We start from the raw sequence: 22773 nt of genomic DNA on the forward strand, positions 1-22773 counted from the left end.
CGGAGAAAACTCCAGCTGGAAAGGAGTAGGGTATTTGGGTGGTAAGGCAGGAAGGGCCTAAGAGACTAAGGAAGGGGCTATGGAGAAAAAGTGGTGAGGTGATGGGATCGGAGATCTCCCAAGCATTGGCACAGAGGGAGAGCTGGCAGGAAGGGTGTGAGTGTGGGATGCCTGAAACCAAGGTGGCACAGGTGGGGCAAGGTCTAGAATGTGCTTTGGGAAACGGGTGGCTGCGTTGGCATGGAGGATTAGACCTTTGGAGGTGAGGAGGTCAAGTAGACTGGGAAGCCAGAGTATTTTTTTTTTAAATATATCTTTATTGATTTTAGAGAGGAAGGGAGAGGGAGAGAGAGATAGAAGCTCAATGATGAGAGAGAATCATTGATTGGCTGCCTCCTGCACACCCCCTACCGGGGATCAAGCCTGCAACCTGGGCATATGCCCTTGTCCGGAATCGAACCTGGGACCCTTCAGTCCGCAGGCTGACTCTCTATCCATTGAGCCAAACTGGCTAGGGCGGAAGCCAGAGTATTGAAAGGTCATCCATGTGGATGGTGAGCTCACAAGAATGTTGAGTTCACTATGGGAGTTGAGTGGAGACTGTGCCTGGAGCCAGAGTTTACTTATTTATTTTTTAAAAAAATATATTTTATTGATTTTTTACAGAGAGGAAGGGAGAGGGATAGAGAGTTAGAAACATCAGATCAGCTGCCTCCTGCACACTCCCCACTGGGGATGTGCCCGCAACCAAGGTACATGCACTTGACGGGAATTGAACCTGGGACCCTTCAGTCCACAGGCCAACACTCTATCCACTGAGCCAAACCAGTTAGGGCCCTGGAGCCAGAGTTTAACATGAACTAGGAGGATGGTCAGGAGTCAGGTGGTTGCCCTAGGGAGAGGCACTACGGCTTAGCCATTTGGAGTGAACTTCAAAGCATCTAGAGTTTTTGAGGGAGAAAGGAAGAGAAATCATTTGGAAGAAGCAGAAGAGAGCAAAGACAACACCCACTCACCCCCACTTCCTGACTCGGAGGTACTTGGAATATGAGAGGAAAAAATAGCTTCTTCTTGAGCAGGAGGAAATGTCTCAGACGCTAGCTTGGTTTCCATTAGGCCAGGAGGTTGGGTTAAATTTCCAGAAGAGGCTGAGGGTACTGGAGAGTTAGAGTTCCCGAGAGCCCCGGGGGAGGGTTTGGAAGGATGAGGGGAGGGGGTGTGCAGTTTAGGATAAGTGTCTGAGGGATGATGTGGATCAACATCAGCTTCATTCAGTGAACAAGTGAATCAGGGCTTCATGGAATCGTCTCGCTGGTCTCTTAGAAGGAGGAGAAATGCTGTAGACTTGCTGATGAAGACTTGTTTGCCTTTTTTTTTTTTTTTTTTAAATAACTTTGTCTATTTTCTTTTTACTATATTTTAATTGATTTCATAGAGGAAGGGAGAGAGAGAGAGAGGGAGATAGAAACATCAATGATGAGAGAGAATCATTGACTGGCTGCCTCCTGCATGCCCCACACTGGGGACCGAGCACAAAACCCAGGCATGTGCCCTGACTGGGAATTGAACCATGGTCTCCTGGTTCATGGGTCGACGCTCAACCATTGAGCCACACCAGCTGGGCTTATTTGCCTTTTTTCCAAAACATTTTACTATGAAAATTTTCAAACATACAGAAAATTTGGAAGAATTGTATGAGTACTCCTATACCTACCACCTAGATTCTATAGTTAACACTTTGCTCTATTTGCTTAATCATATATATATGGTTAAGCAAAGATATATATATATATATATTTGTCTCTCCATTCATCTTTTCATGCACCTATCCTTCCATCTTGAACCATTTCAAAGAAAGTTGCAGACATCAGTATATTTTATCCATGAACACTTAAAGATGTAAATAATTAACTAGAGTTCAATATTTATCTTTTTTAGGTAGAATTTACAAACAGAAAACACACAGATCTTAATTATACATCAGATGATTTTGACAAGTGCCTGTACCTGTATAACTCAAACACCTTTCAAGATATAGTAATTACGCCCTAGCTGGTTTGGTTCAATGGATAGAGCATCGGCCTAGGGATTGAAAGGTCAAGGGCACATGCCTGGGGTTGCGGGCTCTGTCCCCAGAAGCGGGTGTGCAGGAGGCAGCCCATCAATGATTCTCTCTCATCACTAATGTTTCTACCTCTCTCTCTCCCTCTCCCTTCCTCTCTGAAATCAATAAAATTACATTTTTAAAAAAAGATATAGTAATTACCAACACCCCACCAAGTCCCTCATGCTCCTTCCCAGTCATTCCTTTCCTTCCCTCACTCAGGGAACCACTATTCTGATTTCTTTTTAATTCTCACCTGAGGACATGCCGAGAGAGAGAGAGAGAGAGAGAGAGAGAGAGAGAGAGAGAGAGAGAGAAAGGGAAAGGGAAAGGGAGAGAGAAACATTGATTGGTTACCTTCCATATGCTCTTGACCAGGAATCAAACCTGAGACCCAGGCATGTGCCCTAACTGGGAACTGAACCAGCAATCCTTCAGTGCAAGGGACCATGCTCAACCAACTGAGCCACTTCAGCTGGGCACATGATTTTTTTCACCATAGATTAGTTTTGTTTGTTCGAAAACGTCATATAAATAAAGTCACGTTATGTGTACTCTTTTGTGCCTAGCTTCTTTCTCGTAACATAATGTGAGATTCATTCCTGATGTTGCATGCATTGGTTAACTCCTTTTTATTCCATTATGTGATAATACCGAAAGAATTATTTATTCTCCTGTTATAGTTAGTGGAGCGGTTTCTAGTTTTAGCAATTATGAATAAAGCAGCTATGAACAATCTTGTAGGATTCTTTTTATGGACATATGCTTTCATTTCTCTTAGGTAAATACTGAGAAGTGAAATTGCTGATTCATAGGTAGCTTTTGTTTTAAGAAACTATCAGATCTTCATCCAAAGTAGTTGTACCATTTAACATTCTTACTAACAATGTGGGAGAGTTTTGATTGCTCTACATCAGGGGTCCTCAAACTTTTTAAACAGGGGGCCAGTTCACTGTCCCTCAGACCGTTGGAGGGCCGGACTATAGGTTAAAAAAAACACTATGAACAAATTCCTATGCACACTGCACATATCTTATTTTGAAGTAAAAAAACAAAACAGGAACAAATATAATATTTGTATTTGCATGTGGCCCATGGGCCGTAGTTTGAGGACCCCTGCTCTACATCCTTGCCAACATTTGATGTTGTCAATCTTTAATTTTAGCTATTCTGGTGGGTGTATGTTTGTGACTCATTTTGATTTTATTTTGTATTTCCCTGATGGCTAATGTTGTTAAGAACTTTTTAATATCATTCATGGCCATCTGTTTATCTTCCATTGTAAAGTGTTCATTCAAATCTTTTGCCTATTTTCAAAATTAGGTACTTTCTACTATTGACTCGTAGGGGTTCTTTATATAGTCTGTGTGTAAGTCCTTTGTCAGATATGTTTTACAAATATTTTTTCCAGTCTGAAGCTTGCTATAATTTTCTTAATGTTGTAATTTGATGAGAAGTTTTTAATTTTTATGAAGTCCAGTTTATCAGTCTTCTTGTTGTTGTTAATCCTCACCTGAGGATATTTTTCCATTGATTTTTTTTTTTTTTTTAGAGAGAGTGAAAAGGATGGGGAGAGACAGAGAGAGAGAAACCTTAATGTGAGAGAGACACATGGATTGGTTGCCTCCCGCATGTGCTCCCACCACGGGCCTGCAACCAAAGTACATGTCCTTAACCAAAACCAAACCCCAAGACCCTGCCCTCCACAGGTCGACGCTCTACCCACTGAGCCAAACCAGCTGGGGTGAGCTTATCATTATTGCTTTCTATGATCTATTTTAAGATACCTTTGCCTACCCCCATGTCCCACAGATATTCTCCTGTTTTGCTGTAGAAGCTTTATGGTTTTAGCTTTTGATAGAGGCCTATGATCCATCTCACATCAACTTTTGTGAATGATGTGAGAGAGAGATTAAAGTTGTTTGTTTGTTTTTCTATTTGGATATTCAGTTGTTTCAGCCCCATTCACTGAAAAGACTTTCATCTTCCCATTGGATTGCTTTGGTGGACTTTATAAAAAATCAAATGCTTGTTTAATTGGGATCTATTTCTGAGTTCTCTGCTCTAGTCTATTGATCTGTTTATTGTTTTGATAGTGACACAATGTCTTAATTGCTGTAGCCTTATAATAAATCATGAAATCAGGAAAAGTAAATTCTCCAGTTTTTTTTGTGTTTTTTTTTTTAAGATGCTTTGGGTATACTAGGTCCTTTGCATTTTCATAAAATTTTAGAATCAAACATGTCAATTTCTACAAAAGCATCTACTGGAATTATAATTGAAATTGAGTTGCATCTAAAGATAACTTTGGAGATAACTGACATCGCAACAATATTGAGTCTTCCAATCCATGAATTCTCCATTTCCCTAGGTCTTCCTGAATTTCTTTCAGCAATATTTTGTAGTGTTCAGTGCAGACATTTTACACATATTTTGTGAAAATTTTTCCTAAGTAGTTCATGTTTTTTTAAATTATTCTTTATTGATTAAGGTATTACATGTGTCCTGATCCCCCCATTCCCCCCCCCCCACTCCCCCCAGCTCATACCCTCACCCTGCTAGTGTCTGTGTCTATTGGTTAGGCTTATATGCATGCTACACGTCCTTTGGTTGATCTCTCCCCCTCCCCCCCACCCTCCCCTGCCTTCCCTCTGAGGTTTGACGGTCTGATGGATGCTTCTCTGTCTCTGGATCTGTTTTTGTTCATCAGTTTATGTTGATCATTATAGTCCACAAACGAGGGAGATCATGTGGTATTTACCTTTCTCTGACTGACTTATTTCGCTTAGCATAACGCTCTCCAGTTCCATCCATGCTGTTGCAAATGGTAGGAGTTCCTTCCTTTTTATAGCAGCGTAGTATTCCATTGTGCAGATGTTCCACAGTTTTTTAATCCACTCATCTGCTGATGGGCACTTAGGGTAGTTCATGGTGTTTATTAATGCTATTGCAAATAAAGATGTTTCCAATTGTATTTTTGATTGCTGGCAGCAGAGCTGAATGCCGGATTCATTTGCTGCCGCAGCCAATACAGGCCAATATGTCAGAAGAGGGTACCATATATATCCTGTTCCACCCAGTTACCCACTGATAAGCTATGTCCCTCAGACCTTGGTTTTGACAAGCAGCCAGAAGCAGATGGGAGAATACTGAAGGTCTTTCTCAGCCCCTCCGAGCAGCAGGGGCCCCCAGGCCTGGCTTCCGGTTCTCCCTCGGCCAGGCATCAGGCTTTTCCCGTTGACGGTTTCCAAAGAGGCTTGCCTTTGGCACAGTCCCTCTGTCTCCACCCCCAGCAGACAGCTTCGAGAAGCAAGGCCAGAGGCGCTGGCCCTGCTCCAGATGCGGCCAAAGTGCCTGGAAGGCTTCCAGAGCCTCGTGGGGACGCAGAGCTCTGCACCCATCCCTGCTGGCCCAGCCCCGGGCAACCACCACTCTGCTTCCTGGTCCTGTGAGTTTGACCACCCCGGCACCGGCACCGTATACAAGTGGAGTCACCCACTCCCTGCCTTTCTGTGTTTGACTTCGTTCACACAGCACAGAGTCCTCCAAGTTCATCCACGCTGCTGCGTGTGTCAGAATTTCCTTCCTCTTTTAGGGAATAACATTCCCGTGTATATACCACATTTTGTTTATCCATTCCTCCCTCCAGGGACGCCTTTGCTCCCACCTTTTTGCTTTTATGAAGAATGTTGTTAGGGATATGGGGTAGAAATGTCTCTTCCAGATTCTTGTATCTTCACGTTTTTATTTTGTTGTTTCTTTTTAATCCTCACTGGAGGATATTTTTTCCATTGATCTTTAGAGAGACAGTGGAAGGGAAGGAGAAGAGGGGAAGAGAGAGAGGAGAGAGAGGGAGAGAGGGAAACACCCACGTGAGAGAGACACATGGACTGGCTGCCCCCCACAGGCACTGGATCGCTGGGGATGGAACCTGCAACTGAGGTACATGCTCTTGACCAGAATTCGAACCCTTTGGTCTGCAGGCGGATGCTCTAACCACTGAGAAACCAGGCCAAGGCTCTTGATGTTTTTAAAGCATATGAATGTGTTACTTATTTGGAAAAATAATAAATTACATTAAAATTTCTAAGGATGAAATACAAACCCATAGGAATGGAAGTTGTACTGTTCCTCCCACGCCCCCTTGGGGAGCTCCAGCACAGCTTCCAGGGCGCATTTGCCCGCGGGTCTTGCTCCCCACCTCCCACTGGCTCTCCCCCCACATGCTCACAGGGCACAGCCAGCCCGCAGGAGCGGGGGGGGACTGGCAGGGGTCCGCTGAGAAGGTCTCTTAGTCCTGGGCAGTGGCTCAGCTCAGCCATGCCCCTGCCTGCCCGCCGCCCACCCCCTGCCGGGCCGTGGGCCAGGACACATTCCTGCGTGCAGCCTGCTGCTCAGCGGTGACTCGCGGCCCAGGCAGCCCGGGAATGCCCGGCTCTTCCTGGGGCCCGCGGCGCCTGGTTTTCCTATTTAGAAACGCCTTTGCTCCAACCAGCCCCACCTCCTCCCTGGTCCCCAGCGTGGGGGGAAGGAGGGCAGGGGAGCCTTCGGACAAACACCCTCTGTATGCAGTGACCCACAGGGCTTCGAACCGATCCACGCTCCCTTCATCCCCGATTCCAGAATCCCCAAATGGCAAAACCTGACCCCGAACCGACAGAGGCCAAGTTAGAGTCTTATTTATCCCGTTGAGTTTTGCTGCAGAAATGGAGATGCCTTATTCCAGGAGGCTGTATCAGGCCCCAAGAGGTGCCCCATCACATACAATGTATGCTTTGAATTTTCTTTCTAAAATTGGAAAAATTGCCCTAGCTGGTTTGGCTCAGTGGACAGACCGCCAGCCTGTGGACTGAAGGGTCCTGGGTTCGATTCCCATCAAGGGCACATGCCCAGTTTGTGGGCTCCATCTCCAGTAAGGGGGTCTGCAGGAGGCAGCCGATCAATGATTCTCTCTCATCATTGATGTTTCTCTCTCTCTCTCTCCCCCTTCCTCTCTGAAATCAATTTTAACATATAAAATCAATAAATAAAATAAAATCAGAACAATTCTGAATTCCAAAGCCCAGCTGGCCACCAGGATCTCAGGTAAACAAATGTGGATCTGTGCTGCGTTCCTTTTACTGAGCAGAGTCAGGCGCAGAGAGGTCTACATGGGCTGCTGGGTCTACTAAGCGAGTTGGTGCCTTCCTAAAGCGCTCCCACAGGAATCCCCCCGTGTCTGTCCCACCCACTCTCCTGACCCTCCTCCGGGGAGCTTTCCTCGTCCACCCAGCCAAAGCTATCCCCCTTCTCGGCAAATGCCTTTCCCTGTTGAGTCCCAGGCCCAGCCCGTGCCCACCACTTACGGGCATGTTGCTGGGAGGCAAGAGAGTCCAGGGACTACAGGCTGACATGAGGCTCCAGGTACTCAGGACCCAGCCTTGGTCTGGCCGTTTTTCAGATGTGTGACAGCGGGCAGGTGACTTATCCCTCTATGCCTCAGGTTTCTCATCCGAAGGGGCACAATAATAATACCCCTCCCAGCCCAGCCGGTGTGACTCAGTGGTTGAGTGTCGACCCACGAACCAGGAGGTCACCGTTCGATTCTCAGTCAGGGCACATGCCTGGGTTGTGGGCTCCATCCCCAACGGGGGGGGGCGTGCAAGAGGCAGCTGATTGATCAGTGTCGATGTTTCTATCTCTCTCTCCCATTCTCCATTCCTCTCTCTCTGAAATCAGTAAAAGCATATTAAAAAAAGAGAAATGTTGAATTAGGTGAGAGGTTTTTTACCATAGTATTTGCATGTGCCTAATCTTCTCTACTAGATGAAGAGCGCTTCAAAAGCATTCATTCACTTAACAATTATTTATTGGGCACTTACTATAGGCAAGTCTGAGTTCCAAGCTCTGGGTGGGGGGGGGGGGGTTAAAGCAGTGAACCAGATCGGTCCCTCTCCTCAGGAAGCTTCCAGTCTGTCCAGGAAGATGAGCATTAAACACCAAGTACCTAAAATGTTTCCCATCCACCGTGACAAGCCCCAAGGAGAAGTCCTAGCTGAAAGGACAATCTGTGATGGGGGATTCTAAGCCTGGAATCTTCCCGCTCCTCCCTCATACTCCTGCTCTCCTGTCCCGCCTGGCGGGTGGCTGGATGGTGGTGCTGGGGGAGAAGGGCTTGGGGAAGAGGCTCCTGGTTCCTGGGGAAGGGGGGTTGCTCTGTACAACGGTGTTCTTTCAGTGGTGCTGGCCCACACAAAACTACCCACTCTCTCCCCATCCTCACTGTGACTGGAACTAGGTGGGAGGTGGCAAGTTTAGTTGAGATCAAGGTGGATCTGGGCTGAATCCATGCCCTCATCTTTTTATTTTTTTTTAAATATATTTTTATTGATTTCAGAGAGGAAGGGAGAGGGAGAGAAAGAGAAACATCAATGATGAGAGAGAATCACTGATTGGCTGCCTCCTGCATAGCCCCCCTACTGGCGATCAAGCCCACACCCCAGGCATGTGCCATTGGCCAGAATCGAACCCAGGACCCTTCAGTTTGCAGGCTGATGTTCTATCCACTGAACCAAACCAGCTAGGGCCACGCCCTCACCTTTAGGAACATCCTCCTGTATCTTTGTCCAGTGAGCAGGTGCTGGGTGAGCGCTAAGAGAACCGATTTGAGGTGAATGATGTCTCTGGAGTCCAGAGCGATCAGCTGGTGATGTCAGGGGAGGGGAACGCTTTACAGATCAACTGACCTGACATTTAATGGATGAGGAAACCGAGCCCTCGAGAGGGAAGTGATTTCTGAAGGTCACACAGATCTTTCCTGGTGGAGCTGCCACCAAAACGCAGGCTGACTCCCAGGCCAGAGTCCCCACTGTTCCCCCACCCCCACCCCAGTGGTGTTAAAGCAGAAGGGTCCTGTGAGTTCACTGCCCTTCCCCCAACTGGGAATCCCCAAAAAGGGTCACCTGAGAGTACAACGGGCACCCCTGCTCCCACATCCCCCAGGCCAGTTTCGGTGCATTTTCACGCCCCTGACCAGGGCCTCTAGGTCTCTGCCTGCAGCTCTGAGTAGGGGAGCCACTGAAAGCCAACCTCAAGAAACAGATGAGAAAGTTGGCCTTGAAAAAGTTTCACTTCCCAAGTTTCACTGTGGTGGCGAGGATCTGGGCAGTGATATCTGGCATCTCTAATGCTCCCTCACCAGCTCCTCGCAAAACCCTGAGGAGTTTGGTCTGCGATCCGTCCAGGCTCCCTGAGTGCAGGAGCCTCCTCCTCCCTTCTCCCCAGTGTTAGATACCGACTCAGGTCCCCAGCCCTGGAGACAGGCTCCCTGAGCGCGCACACCCAAACCGCCAGAACCAGCCAGCCAGCCTAGCGGTGCCTGGTCCTCTGCATGCTCAGGCTGGGATGTCCATAAGGGACAGGACAGAGCTTTCACCTTCTTAGCATCACTCCTCTCTGTGCCCTCTCCATGCCCACACCTACTGCCCTAGGGAAGACCCTTCCCTGTCTTTCCTGGCACCACGTGCAGTTCTATGCCTGAGATGTGGACTCCGCCATCGGACATCCGAAGTTCACCTCCTGAGGCTGCCTCCCGCTCTTAGCTGTGTGTGGCTGTTCTAAAACACGCCCACCAATTCTTTGCACTCTGCCCATGGAGAAGTGGAGTCTGTGTCTTCTCTCCCGGAAGCTAAGCCAATCTTACAGACTATGGGGATGACAGGGTATGGCAGAGGGTTGTGATGTGACTTCCAAAGCTAGGCTTTCAGGACAATCAACTTCCTTCAAGTTCTCAGGGACACTCACCCTTGGAGTCCTGAGCTGCCATGGAAACCGTGCAAGGCGGCCATGCTGTGAGGAAGCCCAGACCATGTGGGGGTGCCTGGCCAACAGTTCCAGCCAAGGTTTATGCCAGCAGCCAGCGTCAACGGCAGACAGTGAGGGACGTTTCGTAGAGAAAAACGGATGAGTCAGGGGTTCCTGCGGGGGATGCTGGGAGCTTCTCAATTAGGACCCAGCTGACAGGTGAAGCCTGGACTGGCCTAAATCAGACTTAAAGGCCCAGAACTCGGAAGTTCTGAGACGGATGGAATCACGGGGCTACACTCCTCTACTCCCTGGCTCTGGGGGTTTGCCCCCCGCGCCACCCTCATAAGCTAGCACCCTGGTCCCTAGGGGCTCCAGCCCAGACACAGTATTCTCATGGTCACTGGATTGGAAGGGGTCAGAGGTCTGGACTGTTAAACCACACCAGCTCTCCAATCTATGTTTTCTTTACTTCTTTATTATTTAGCTCTCTCCCCAAGAGAGTGTGAGCTTTGTGAAGGCAGGAGCTCACAGGAGTTTGTCTGTGTGGCAATCTGCATCTCCAGCACTTACAACAGTGCCTGGCACAAAGTAGGTGCTCAATGAACAGTCCCTGAATAAGAAAGTGGACGGTGGATGGGTGGTGTGAGGCCAGGCCAGCTGCAGACGAGGCCCTGCTCCTCCTCTGTGAAATGCATGCCAAGGTGAGGCCCACCTGCCAGGGGTGTCGGTGGATGACTTGAGAGGACAGACTGGTTCTCCTGCCTAGTGTGCCCCTAACACGCCAGGGAGGGTCACTGGGCTTGCTGGCCTTGTAGGTTATCACCAGGCCTCTGCTGAGTCCCCTCTGACTAGAGACATATTCAGGCTTTCTGACCCCTTGGCCCAGGCTCCATGAGGACTGCCAACCTATGGGCATATTTGGGCTTCTGACCAGATGAGACACCTCCTTGGGGCTCCCATGGCTCTTCTCTCTCTGCTGCCATGTGAACCCCAATCCCAGCTCTGGTGCACTGATCACTGGTTGGTCTGTGAAACTCCAGGGTTTGGGGACTGAGCCTCATCCCCCTATCCCTGGTCTAGCCTCACTCCTGCCTGGCGCTGGGAATGGATAATGAGGGGACTGAGTTGGTCAGAGCTTCCTCTGAGATCCCGATACCCCCCCATTTGTCAGACTTTGACCGGAAACACCAGAGCCCGCCTCCATCACACCATAAGGATCACTGTTCTGCGACAGCCAAGATGGTGGGTCCCAGGGCCAGTCTCTTCTCACTTCCCTCCCTGCCAGTCCCTGGCTGTCCCACCAGCTGCATCTCATCCCCTCACGTCCAGCTGTTTCCCATGGCCAGCCCTTTGCTCACGAGGCCCCTCCCTCTGAGAACACCTTCTGAAAGGCTAACTATCCACCCATTCCTCACAACTTAGCTCAGCTATTACCTGATTCTGGCACGAATGTTAACGGAACACCTGCTCTGCCCCTGTCCCTGTCCCTGTCCCAGGCATTCAGCTGGGAAAACAGCTGAGGAAAAGCAGTGAGGTTCCTGCCCTTAGGGCCTTCCATTCTGTGGGTGGGACAGAGAGGGAATGATCAGCAATCAAAACATTAACCTCCTTCGGGAAGCCTTCCCTAAACCTCCCCCGCCCCCTCCAAACCTGTCGCCTCACCTTCAGGGTCCTGGGCCCTGCTCAACCACACTCACCACCCTGTACTATGAATCGGTGTCCGTACCTGTCTCCGCTTACGCACCGGGCCTCTAGCGACTATTAAAAGTTTAAAACAGTGTTCCTGTCTCACACAGCGAGTGCCTGGCTTAGGGAACCTGTGAAGCTACCAAGAGGTTAAACAGACGTTGGAGGCGCTCTCATGGGTGACCTATCCATATAGGGTGATAAAGGGAACTGGGATGACTTGGGGACATCCCTAACCTTTGAGGCTGACGTCATGGTGATAACCACTCACCCGCAACACATCTCGTGTTGCCAGTTCTCCATAGAGATGGATGAGGTCCCTAACACAGGCTGAATGTCTGATATCCTTATGAGCACGGAAAAGGAACCAGCCCTCCTTCCCCCAAGAAACTGCAGAGAAATGAGAATCATTCCAAGAACTGTTCACTCTTGCATTTGGCAGGTATACATTGAGAGCCTTCTCTCTAAGCAAGAGCCAATCCCTAAAGGAATAGCAAGCCATATAAACCATATGTGTTCATGGGTGGATGGTGCAGAGGGGGTGGGGTTAACCTCATGAGGGGTGTGGCATCTTATAGGAGCAGGTGCTTAAGCTGGGCACTGAAGGAATGGGAGTGTGATCGCCATGTGGAAGGGCATTCTAGGGGAACAGCATATACCGACACTTGGGGCGCAACAACGTGTGAACAAGCAGGGCTTGTTTAGGGAGCAGCAGGCTTTATCTGTCATGTCCACCTTCTGTGCCCAGTGCTGGGTCATTTCATTCCACTGATCAAGCCCATCACCCTTTGAGGTGACTTATAGATGAAGAAGCTGATGCTTGGAGAGGCTGGGTAACTTGTCTCAAGTCCCACAGCCAGTGGCAGAGCTCAGGTTCAAAGTCAGGTTCATCAGATTCCCAAGTCTGTGCTCCTAAGCATCACACTGAACTGCTCTGTGACATGATGCAGGAACTGCGGAGCCAGGATGGCCATTTGGACTTGATGGTAGAGGGCACAGTGCCCTGAACACAGTGCCATTTGCACCCTACCTTCAAGAGAACTGTCATGTCCTCAGATTTTAATTTTTTAAAAATTTCTGAGAGAGAGAGAGAGAGAGAGACACTTGCTATTGCACTTATTTATGCATTCATCGGTTGATTCTTTGTGTGTCCTAAGAATCAAACCCACAACCTTGGCATATCAGGATGATGCTCTAACCAACTGAGCTACCCATTCAGGGCCAGACTTCCATTTTCTTAATGCTTGTCTTTAAATAATTCACTTTTTTAAAAGTTAAATTTAAGTAAATTTTTCTTGACGCATAACATATATAGGAAGAAGCACACAAATAAATTGACTTTCACTCATATAACAAAAGTAACTTTCACCCAGATCAAAACATAATATTACGAGCCCCTCAGCAGCTGCCCTTGTGCCTCCTCCCAGGCGCAGCCCCGCAGGCAGCCAGTCTGAGCTGTACTGGGGTAGGCTAGGAATGTGCTTTAGACCCCCTGACTGTCCAGATTGCTGGTCATGCAGCTCTGATCCTCCCCTGACCTTGCCTCCCTGGCATTCGCTGGTCATAGGGTAGACCACCTTAGAGAAGGAACAAGGGTGGCCTCATACAACTCCCATGCGGGCCCTTGCATGACCAATCCCTTAAGCATTTAACCCCTAGGGATAACATCTAGGTCTCAGTTGTGTTTCAGCTCCAGGCTCAGAAAAGCAGCAAAACCAGACAAGTGATGCCACAGTTGACATCAGGGCCAACTGCATTGACTAATGACCCCCCCCCCCCCCCCCCTGAGCTGGTGCCGGCCAACCAGTGGAGACCATGACCTTAAAAGGACACACCTGGAAAGCTGATGAATATTCTATTGAGGTCCTCCTCTGGGACCTCCCCTACCATCCCCACCCTTCAAAGGACTGAGGACATAGGCTCTCCCTCCCGGAGTCCTCCTCCTTCCTTTCCAGTCCCTCTCTCCTACCCCCAGCGCATTACCTTTACCTTCCTCTCTCCTAAGTTCCAAGGGCCCTTCTTTGGCCTCTGTAACTTGTTTTCTGAACCCATTTCTTTGATAGCTTCACTTCTCCTCCCTCTGTGACTTTTTAAATAAACTTTCTCTTACGTTTGAGTCTTGGCTCTGAATTCTTTCTTAGCCAGAACTCAAGTACCGAGGTTGCAGGAGGTCAGGCCTGACTCCACAGGTCTAACACCCGGTGCCATTTTCACTGCTGCCAACAGTAACAGCATAGATTAGTTTTGTTTGCTTTTGAACTTCATATAAATGGAACCAAAAAGACTGTTCTTTTTTTGTGTCTGGCTCAACACTTGTATAGTTTAATTTATTCATTCTCACTTTGATACAGCATTCCATTCTGTGAATAGACCAGAATATATTTACCCATTCTACTGCTGTGATAGAGATTGTTTTAGATTTTTGGCTATCATGAAGAAAGCTGCTGTGACCATTCTTGTGCATGACTCTTGGTGAAGAGTATTCATTTCTGTTAGAAGTGTACCCAGGAGTTGAATTCCTGGGTCAGAGGGTAGGATGGGTGTGCTCAGCTCAGTAGATATGGCCAGTTTCCCAAAGTAGCTGTTATAAATTACATCCTCACTACCAGTGAGTCAGAGCTTCAATTACTCCACATCCTTGTGAACATTTGATACTGGAAGTCTTTTTCATTTTAGTCCTGGTGGGTGGGTATACAAGGATATCAAGTTGTGGTTTTAATTCACATTTCTCTGATGACTAATGTAGTTGAGCACTTTTCATCTGTTTACGGCCACTTATATATCCTCTTTTTATGAAGTGTTTAAGTCTTTTGCTCATTTTTCTTTTTGATTTTAAAATTTCTATTGGTTACTCTTATTGATAAGTAAGAGTTCTTTATATATTCTGGATGTTAGTTCTTTGATGGATATATGATTTGCAATATCTTTTCCTAAATAAATTTATTTTATGGAATATTATTACTATAAATAAGAAAACAATATCACATACCATAGAGAGTAGGTAACTGTGAAATAAATATAATAAGACAATGTTATTACGTTCTAGCTAAATACCTTGTGGCTGGCAATGTGGCTAGAGTCCTGATTCCTGTTAAGAGATGAGCAGGTGAAAAATAGGTGTTACGGACATTCTAGCACCTCATGGAGACTTTCTCCTTGATGTCTCCTAAAGGCTGGAAAGAATCAGAAAAGAAATAACTTTCTTATTATTCAGCTTCCTGTTCATTGTCTCAGACACCCTCTAACCCTTTATCCTTAAACCTTCTATAATTATGTCCTCTGCCACCCACTGTGTGAGGTCTACACGTGGGAAAACACAGCTGTAAGGGGCATGGATGTAACGAGGGTTTTAACTAGGGGTTGACATAATGAGATTGATGTTTCAGAAAAATCACCCAGTTGGCAATGTGGATAAAAGCAAAAACAGAGGTGAGGGTTCCAAGTTAGAAGCAGCCGAACAGGTCCAGGTGCTGTCAAGGGTCTAAATTAGGGGTGTGCCAGGGACTGGGGTGAGTGTGGGAGCTGGAAAGACGGGAGGTAGAATCTGGGCGACGTAGTGGCTGAGTGATAGTGGTGAGAGAGTAAAAGGTGATGTCTGGGGTGACTGTGGGGTTTCTAAATTGGAGGACGGAGAGGAGAGAGGCAGCAAAGGCTGGAGAAGCACATTGTGAGGAGGGAGGCGATAATGAAATGAATCTGGGATGTGTCGAATTTGAACAGTTCACAGGACCTCAGAGGGAGAGTTTCCCATTCATTCATTTCATAAATATTTACCGAGCATGTAGGGGTGCAGCAGTGGATCATACAGATAAAATTTCTGCTCTAATGGAGCTTATCATGGGAAAGATACGTAGTTGGAAAGACACATAAGGACAAGGACTGTATGTACGGGACTCAGGGCTCTGGGCTGTGAGGTGGATGGGGGGACCTTTAGAGCAAGGGCAACAGTTAAAGCTGTCAGTGCAGGTGAGCCGGGCAGAGGGGAGGTGGAACACCAGTGTTTAGAGGTGGGGGGAGGAGCAAAGAAACCCACCCAGGAGTAATCAGAGGGGATGGAGGACAGAAGCCGGTCACAGGAGGAGAATGTCAAAGATCTGTCACCTGCTGCATTCATTCATTTATCCAAATTGGGGCATGAGGCTCTGGGGAGTAAGAGAGGAATGCGAAGTCGCTGGCAAGGCAGATTGTAAACTACAAATTGTTAGCAAGGCCACATGAAACAGGTTCTCTTAAGGAAGTACAGGCCTCAGGTGGGAGCGCAGAGGAAGGGAACGCAGGCCTTTAGCCGACTCTGTGCTGGGCACTGGGGCAGGCTTCTCCGAGGAGTGGACCTGGAGCTGGAGGACAGGTGCAAGGGCCCTTGATAGAGAGGAAGGGCTGGAGCAAGGGCGTGGAGGTGGGAAGCTGCAGGGCATCCGCAAGCACCCGGGAACAGGAGCCTGAGGCGGCAGAGTGAAGATCAGGACTAGAGAGGGGGCTGAATTCGGAAGGCGACGGGCAGCGCGGGTTTGGAGGAGAGTGGGCCCCCGGAACACCGCAGCAGAGCTCCTCTTCCGGCCCGAAGGTTAGCAGGTGCCCGGGGCCAGTAGGGGCCCACTCTGCTCGCTTCACAAATGCCAGCTCCACTCAGCGGGCGGCGCGTGCAGGAGGGTGCGGTGCTGCAGGGAGGCAAGTGAGAGAGGGCTACACAGATGCGACAGGCCGGTGACAAGCTCCAGGGTCTTGGGAGCGTTCTCTTAGAAGTGGGCAAGGACCTGAGGGCAATCATCAGGGATGAGGAAGGATGGACGGGGCCGAGGCGCAAGGCCCAGTCTGGCGGCCTGAGCTCAGAGACACGCTCTGAGCGTGAGCCCTGGGCTGGTGGGGTGGGGACTGGGGCGAAGGGGATGGGGGGTGGGGGAGCTGGAGCATTCTCCCTCCGCACCTCGCCAGCCCACCTCTCCCGGTCCTGGCCTCACCTTGCCTCCTCCTCCACTAGACGTCGTCAGCCTCCTCCCCCGGCCCTGGAGCTCAGGGCTGAACTGAAACTTGGGGGCTGGGCTCCGGAGGGGTACAAGACTCCGGGGTTCTCTTGATTCATGCGCACAGCAGGCCCAAAGCTCCCGGAACCCTCTCTGCGGTTCACTGTTGAGAGTCAGCTCTTGGACAAAAGGCCTCTGGCGCCCTCTACTGGCGGCTCTGCGTCAACAATCCAATGGCTCGCTCCCTGTGGCCAACCCTGCCTGACCCTTAGGGCCTGAACACATCTGGGTCCACTGTCAGCGTTAGGGAGGTATGCAGAGGCCAGCCAGGATGGAGGTCAGGCTTGTGATATTTACCTGGGTTCCTAGCTGATCTCCCTCCTTCCTCCCTCCATACACAGCTGGGAGAGTCTCTTTAAAAGCATATTTGTGGACGCCCGGCCTGCGTGGCTCATTGGCTGAGCATCGACTTATGAACCAGGAGGTCACTGGTTGATTCTGATCAGGGCACATGCCCAGGTTGCCGACTTGATCCCCGGTGGGAGGCATGCAGGAGGCGGCCAATCAATGATTCTGATCATTGATGTTTCTGTCTCTCCCTCTCCTTTCTTCTCTGAAATCAATAAAAAAAAATTAAAAAGCATATCTGTGGAATACTACTTAGCAATAGCAAGTAATGAACTATTGATAGCCGCAATGACTTGAATGGATCTTAAGGGCATTACTGGTATGCTGAGTGCAGAAAGCCAATCTCAAAAGGTACATATTTTATGATGCCATCTGTATATCGTTCTTGAAATGACACAATTATAGAGATGGAGAGCAGACAAGGTTGCCAGGCATTAGGGAAGGGGGGAAGGGGTGTGGCTATAAAGGGGCAGCATAAGAAATTTCTTTTAAGGCGATAGAACAATTGTCTATCTTGATTGTGCTGGTGGTTATATAAATCTATGCATGTGATAAAATGTCATGGAATTCAACACAAAGACACACAAAAGAATGAGCACATCCACAAAATGGTGAAATCAGGTAAGGTCTGGAGCCTAGTTATTGTATAGTGCCATCTTTCCTGGTTTTCATAATGCACTAGAGCGGTGGTTCTCAACCTTCCTAAGGCCTCGACCCTTTAATACAGTTCCTCATGTTGTGGTGACCCCCAACCATAAAATTATTTTCGTTGCTACTTCATAACTGTAATGTTGCTACTGTTAGGAATTGTAATGTAAATATCTGATATGCAGGATGGTCTTAGGCGACCCCTGTGAAAGGGTTGTTCGACCTCCAAAGGGATCGCGACCCACAGGTTGAGAACCGCTGCCTTCAGTTTTGTAAGCTGTCACCACTGGGGGAGGCTAGGTGATGGGTACACGGACCTCTCTGTACTACTTATGCGACGACTTCTTTTTTAAAAAAATTATTGAATTTATTGGAGGTAACATTGGTTAATAAAATCATACAGGTTTCAGGTGTACAATCATCTATACATTGTATTGTGTGTTCACCACCCAAAGTCAAGTCTCCTTTCATCACCATTTATCCTCCCTTCACCCTCTTCTACCTCCTCCCAACCCCCTTTCCCTCAGGTAATCACCATATTGTTGTCTGTGTCTATGAGGTGTTGTTGTTTTTGCTTAATTCCTTCACCTTTTTGACCCAGCCCCCCGACCCCCTCTCCTCTAACAGCTGTCATTCTGTTCTCTGTCTCTATGGGTCTGTTTTTATTTTGTTTGTTAGTTTATTTTGTCCATTAGATTCCACATATAAGTGAAATCATATGGTATTGTCTTTCTCTGACTGGCTTATTTCGCTTAGCATAATACTCTCCGGGTCAATACATGCTGTCGCAGAAGTAAGATTTCCTTCTTTTTTACAGCTGAGTAGTATTCCACTGTATAAATGAACCACAGCTTTTCTTTTTTTTTTTTTTTAACCCAATTATCTACTGGTGGGCACTTGGGCTGCTTCCAGATCTTGGCTATTATCAATAATGCTGCAGTGAACACGGGGGTGCATATAGTCTTTTGAATCAGTGTTTCAGGTTTCTTTGTATATATTTCCAGAAGTGGAATCTCTGGGTCACAAGGCAGTTCCACTTTTAATTTTTTGAGGAAACTCCATACTGTTTTCCACAGTGGCTGCACCAGTCTGCATTCCCACCAACAGTGTATGAGGGTTCCCTTTTCTCCACACCCTCACCAGCACTTGTTTGTTGATTTATTGATGATAACCATTCTGTCAGGTGTGAGGTGATATCTTATTATGGTTTTCATTTGCATTTCTCTGGTAATTAGTGACATTGAACATCTTATAAGTACTTTATAAATTTTGGATATTAACCTTTTATCAGATGTATCATTGGTGAATATGCTCTCCCACTCAGTGGGTGTTCTTTTCATTTTGTTGATGGCTTCCTTTGCTGTGTAAAAACTTTTCAGTTGTAGGTAGTACCATTTTTTTAAAAATTTTTTTTCCCTTGCCTGAGATATATCAGAAAAAAATATTGCTTTGAGAACTGTTCAAGATTTTACTGCCTATGCTTTCTTCTAAGAGTATTATGGTTTCAAGTCTAACATTTATGTCTTTAATCCATTTTGAGTTTATTCTTGTGTATGGTGAAAGAAGGTGGTCTTGTAACAGTGATTGAAAAAAACATAATATACAAATCAGGTAGTAATTATAAAATAAATTGTACTAACAAACTCATAGGAAAGTCAGGTAGTAAAAGAGGCTTTCTGGAGGTTCCTGCAGCGGGCTGTGGGCCGCGTATACTGCACACGTCTCCTTTTATCATCGTAAGAAGCCTCTGAGGTGTGAAGGTCCTCACACTGAGCTGACACTTCCTAAGACATCCCTGCCCAGGGATCCTCCTGCCTGTTGTCCAGCGGGTACCACAGAGCCCCCTATTGGGGTACACAAGACCTTGCACACTCTGCCCCTGCCAGCCTCTCCCGCACCCATGCCTACGGGATCTCCTGGCTCTAATCATGATGGCTTTAGATGTATTCTCCCCACAAGCATTCCTGCCTCAGAGCCTTTGCCTATGTTGTTCCCTCTGACTATACACTCTTCCCTTAATTCCTCTTCATTCTTTAGTGTTTGGCTCAAATGTGGTTTCTGCAGAGACGTCTCAGGTCCCTGGGAGACAGTCACACTCCAGCGACATAGCTTCAGAGGACCCTGTGCCTTTCCCTAGCTTTTCTATAAATGTACTTAACCAAGTCATCAGGTGTTTAACATGTCAAGTTCCAAACCTTACACCTGGATGCGGGGGTCCCTGCCTTGCCCTGGATCCCATAGGATGAGGAATCTGTGGGGCTCTCTCAGAGCCTAGGGTAGGCCCTTTCCTTTAGACCACACTCCTGATACACGGGACCCCAAAATCCCCTGCCCAAAGGCCCCAGGCCCATTCCCTCAGGGTGGACCAGGTGGAGTGGCCATGGGGAAGCAGGTTGCAGGGGGTGTGGCAGTTTGCACTCATGGACTGGAGTGTCCACATATGTGCACATGACCTTCTCCTTGCAGGATGGGCCTTGGGGTGGGAAGATACAGGGGGCAGCTGAGAGCAAGTTTACACCAGAACCTGGCCTTCCAGGTCAGCATGAAAGTATACCTGCCAAAGTAGGAGAACAAAACGTATTTTATTGAACAGTTGTTAGCTTGATTTGTAAGTTTACAGTATCTCGACGGGTGTGGCCTCCATTTGTACTCTTGCCCAAGCCCCGCTGGCATCAGGGGTGGGCTGGGGTCAGCCTCCCCCACCGGCCCAGAAGCTCCACCAGGGAGGCAACGTGCGGCACCCTGCTCCAGAGCTCAGTGTCTGGCACAGAAGAGCAGGTAATAAATATTGGCTGTGAGATGATCCAAGTGAAACGCTTGGCATGGTGCAAATGTCAATAAATATTAGCTATTATTGCTTGTTGAGTGAGTGCGCAGGTGGGTGGGGCAGGGAGGTAAGACCCATAAACTGATATGGTCTGTGCATGAGGAAAGGGGGCTGCTGACCCCGGGGTCCACACTGCCTTTGTGGGGGTTACACTCCCCTCCCCTCCATCCTGCAGGCCTCTCCCAGCTCTGAGTGGCAAGGCAGCCACCAGGGAGGCACACTTGACAGCCAGGTGCTGAGAGGGGCTGGGGGCTCCTGCTGGTGCCACTTCCCCTCCCCCAGGGAAGAACAGCTGGGCAGGTTCCCTCTTCACCTTCAGGTACCTCCCCAGGCCCAGACAGAACCCACCCAGCTTCGTTTTTTGTTTTGTTTTTTTGCTTTACCCATCAGTCCATGCTGTGGTGAGGGGGTAGCTGAAAGGACTGATTTTACCCCACCACGAGGCTGTGCTTTGGTATAAGGGGAGCTTGAGCTGGGGAGTCAGATCACCCACTGGACCCTGAACAAGTCACTTTGCCTCTGCAAGCCTCAGTTTCTCATCTGTAAAGTGGGATCGTGTGTGGAAATGGTGCATGTCAGGTGGCAGGTGCCAGGCACACATTTACCCAAGGGGAAGACCCCTGGCACAGAACATAAGTGGGTCAAGGAGGGCAGAAGCCCGGAACCGCAAACAAGAAAGCAGGCGAAAACTGTCCGCAGCCAGCCAGTGGGAGGGCTGGCAGAAGTTCCTTCCTGGCGCCTGAGGGAAGGCGGGTTCAGCTGCCCGCGCTGGAGGCCCGGGTCAGTCCTGTTTCGGCCGCAGGGAAGGTGCTTCATGATGGGCACAGTGCCAGCCCACAGGGTCTCTGTTAAGGCCTCAAGCCTGCAGAAGCCAGGAAGCCCCTCACCCAAATTACTCCTCGCAACAAGGGGCTTGGGCATCCCAGAAACAACCCTCACCGCCCCCGCCCCCCACGACATTCTCGTGTGCGCGCCCGCGTGCACACACAGGAGGCGGCGCTGTAATAAAGAACAGAACCCAATTAATCCCAAAACAGGACAGGTGCGGGGAAAATCACATATTGTGAGCTACCCACCAAGGGTCACCACACCCTCAGACTGAGGGCGCAGAATTCCCCGCGGCCCGCGGACCGGGGGGAAGTGGAGGGTCTCGGAAATCGAGTCTAGCCGCGTGGCAGGACACACGTGGCCAACGCCAGAGCCGGTCCTCGGCGCCGGCGGGGGTCAGTGCGGCGGGAAGATGTCGGAGCACTGCTGCAGGATGAGCTCCACAACCTGGTTCTGGAACACCATGGTCATGGGCATGCTGGCTTCCTCCGTCTCGGGCCGCAGCAGCGTGGGCCCGAACACTATGGCCACGCTCTGCACGGACATGCGGTTCTGTTCGCCGAACTCAATCACCCTGCAGCGGCATGGGGTGCAGGGAATCAGGGCCCAGCGACGGGAGAGTGTGGGCGTCCCCGCAGGGCCCGCCTCCCCATCCCCACGGCCCACTCACCGGCACAGGTGCTGGAAGAGGAGCCGCATGGTTTCCTGGTTGGGGGCGGGCAGCGTGTGCACCAGGCTGCGCACGAGGCGGCTGCGCTGGGCCTGGTCCTGCAGCTCTGGCGAAGGGAAGCGTGGGCTCGGCCAGGGGAACGCATGGAGCTGCCTCCCGGTGTGGGGGGTCCCGCCCCCGGCCGGCCAGCTGCACCCCCCCTCCCCGCCCCCGCCCCACTCACTGATGGCGGCGATGAACTGGCGGAAGTGCGAGAAGGGGAAGAGGGGCTCGGGCAGCTCTCGGAAGAAGAGCTTCAGGGCGCCGGTGATCACGTGAACGTCCTCCCAGCGCCCGTCCTCCAGGTCCAGGCGCTCATCTGCGGCGAGAAAAGCGGGGCGGGAGGAGGAGGGGTGAGCACCCTCCGCGCGGCTGCCGGGCCCGGGGGTGTGGGGGGGGGGGGCGGGGAGGGGTGTGGGGGGGCAGGGGTGCGGGCGAGGGCGAGCCTCACCGTGGTCCACCTTGTAGCGCAGCTTCTGGATGGTGGCCAGGTTTCCACTGATGCGGTACAGCCCGTCGATGTCCAGCCCTGGGGAGGGGAGGCGCTCAGCCCGGGTTCCGTGGGGTGCGGCTAAAGCCCCGGCTACGATCGGCTACGGAGCTCGCGGTCCTTTCCTCTCCACCCTGCGCCCACCCAGGGGCCTCCCTCATGGCGCCCTGAACGCGCCCCCCGCCCCCCGCCGGCTGCGGCGCACGTACCGCGGGCCTCGACGGCGTGGATGCACTGCCGCACGAAGCGCGGCACCGGGCTCCTCTCGCGCTCACACAGCGTGGCCAGCGCGCAGCCGAACACCTGGTCTGGGGGAGAGGCTGGTCA

The 22773-nt window shown here is 49.8% G+C and overlaps 1 protein-coding gene across 1 annotated transcript in view; it reads right to left on the bottom strand.

Annotated features, from left to right (window-relative positions):
- Positions 1-20156: 20156 nt before the first annotated feature.
- The window catches only part of ARHGAP27 (Rho GTPase activating protein 27), a 30927-nt gene continuing 28310 nt past the window's right edge, over positions 20157-22773 (bottom strand). Inside the window, exons 14-18 of the mRNA XM_081109624.1 lie at positions 22656-22754; positions 22408-22485; positions 22141-22275; positions 21918-22023; positions 20157-21821 (exon numbers count right to left, since the gene is read on the bottom strand). Coding sequence (XP_080965750.1) covers positions 21644-21821; positions 21918-22023; positions 22141-22275; positions 22408-22485; positions 22656-22754 — 596 coding nt within the window. The 3' untranslated portion in view covers positions 20157-21643. The remainder of the gene's footprint in view (positions 21822-21917; positions 22024-22140; positions 22276-22407; positions 22486-22655; positions 22755-22773) is intronic.

This window comes from Myotis nattereri (genome assembly GCF_964212035.1).
Source record: "Myotis nattereri genome assembly, chromosome: 16".
Lineage (NCBI taxonomy): Eukaryota > Metazoa > Chordata > Mammalia > Chiroptera > Vespertilionidae > Myotis > Myotis nattereri.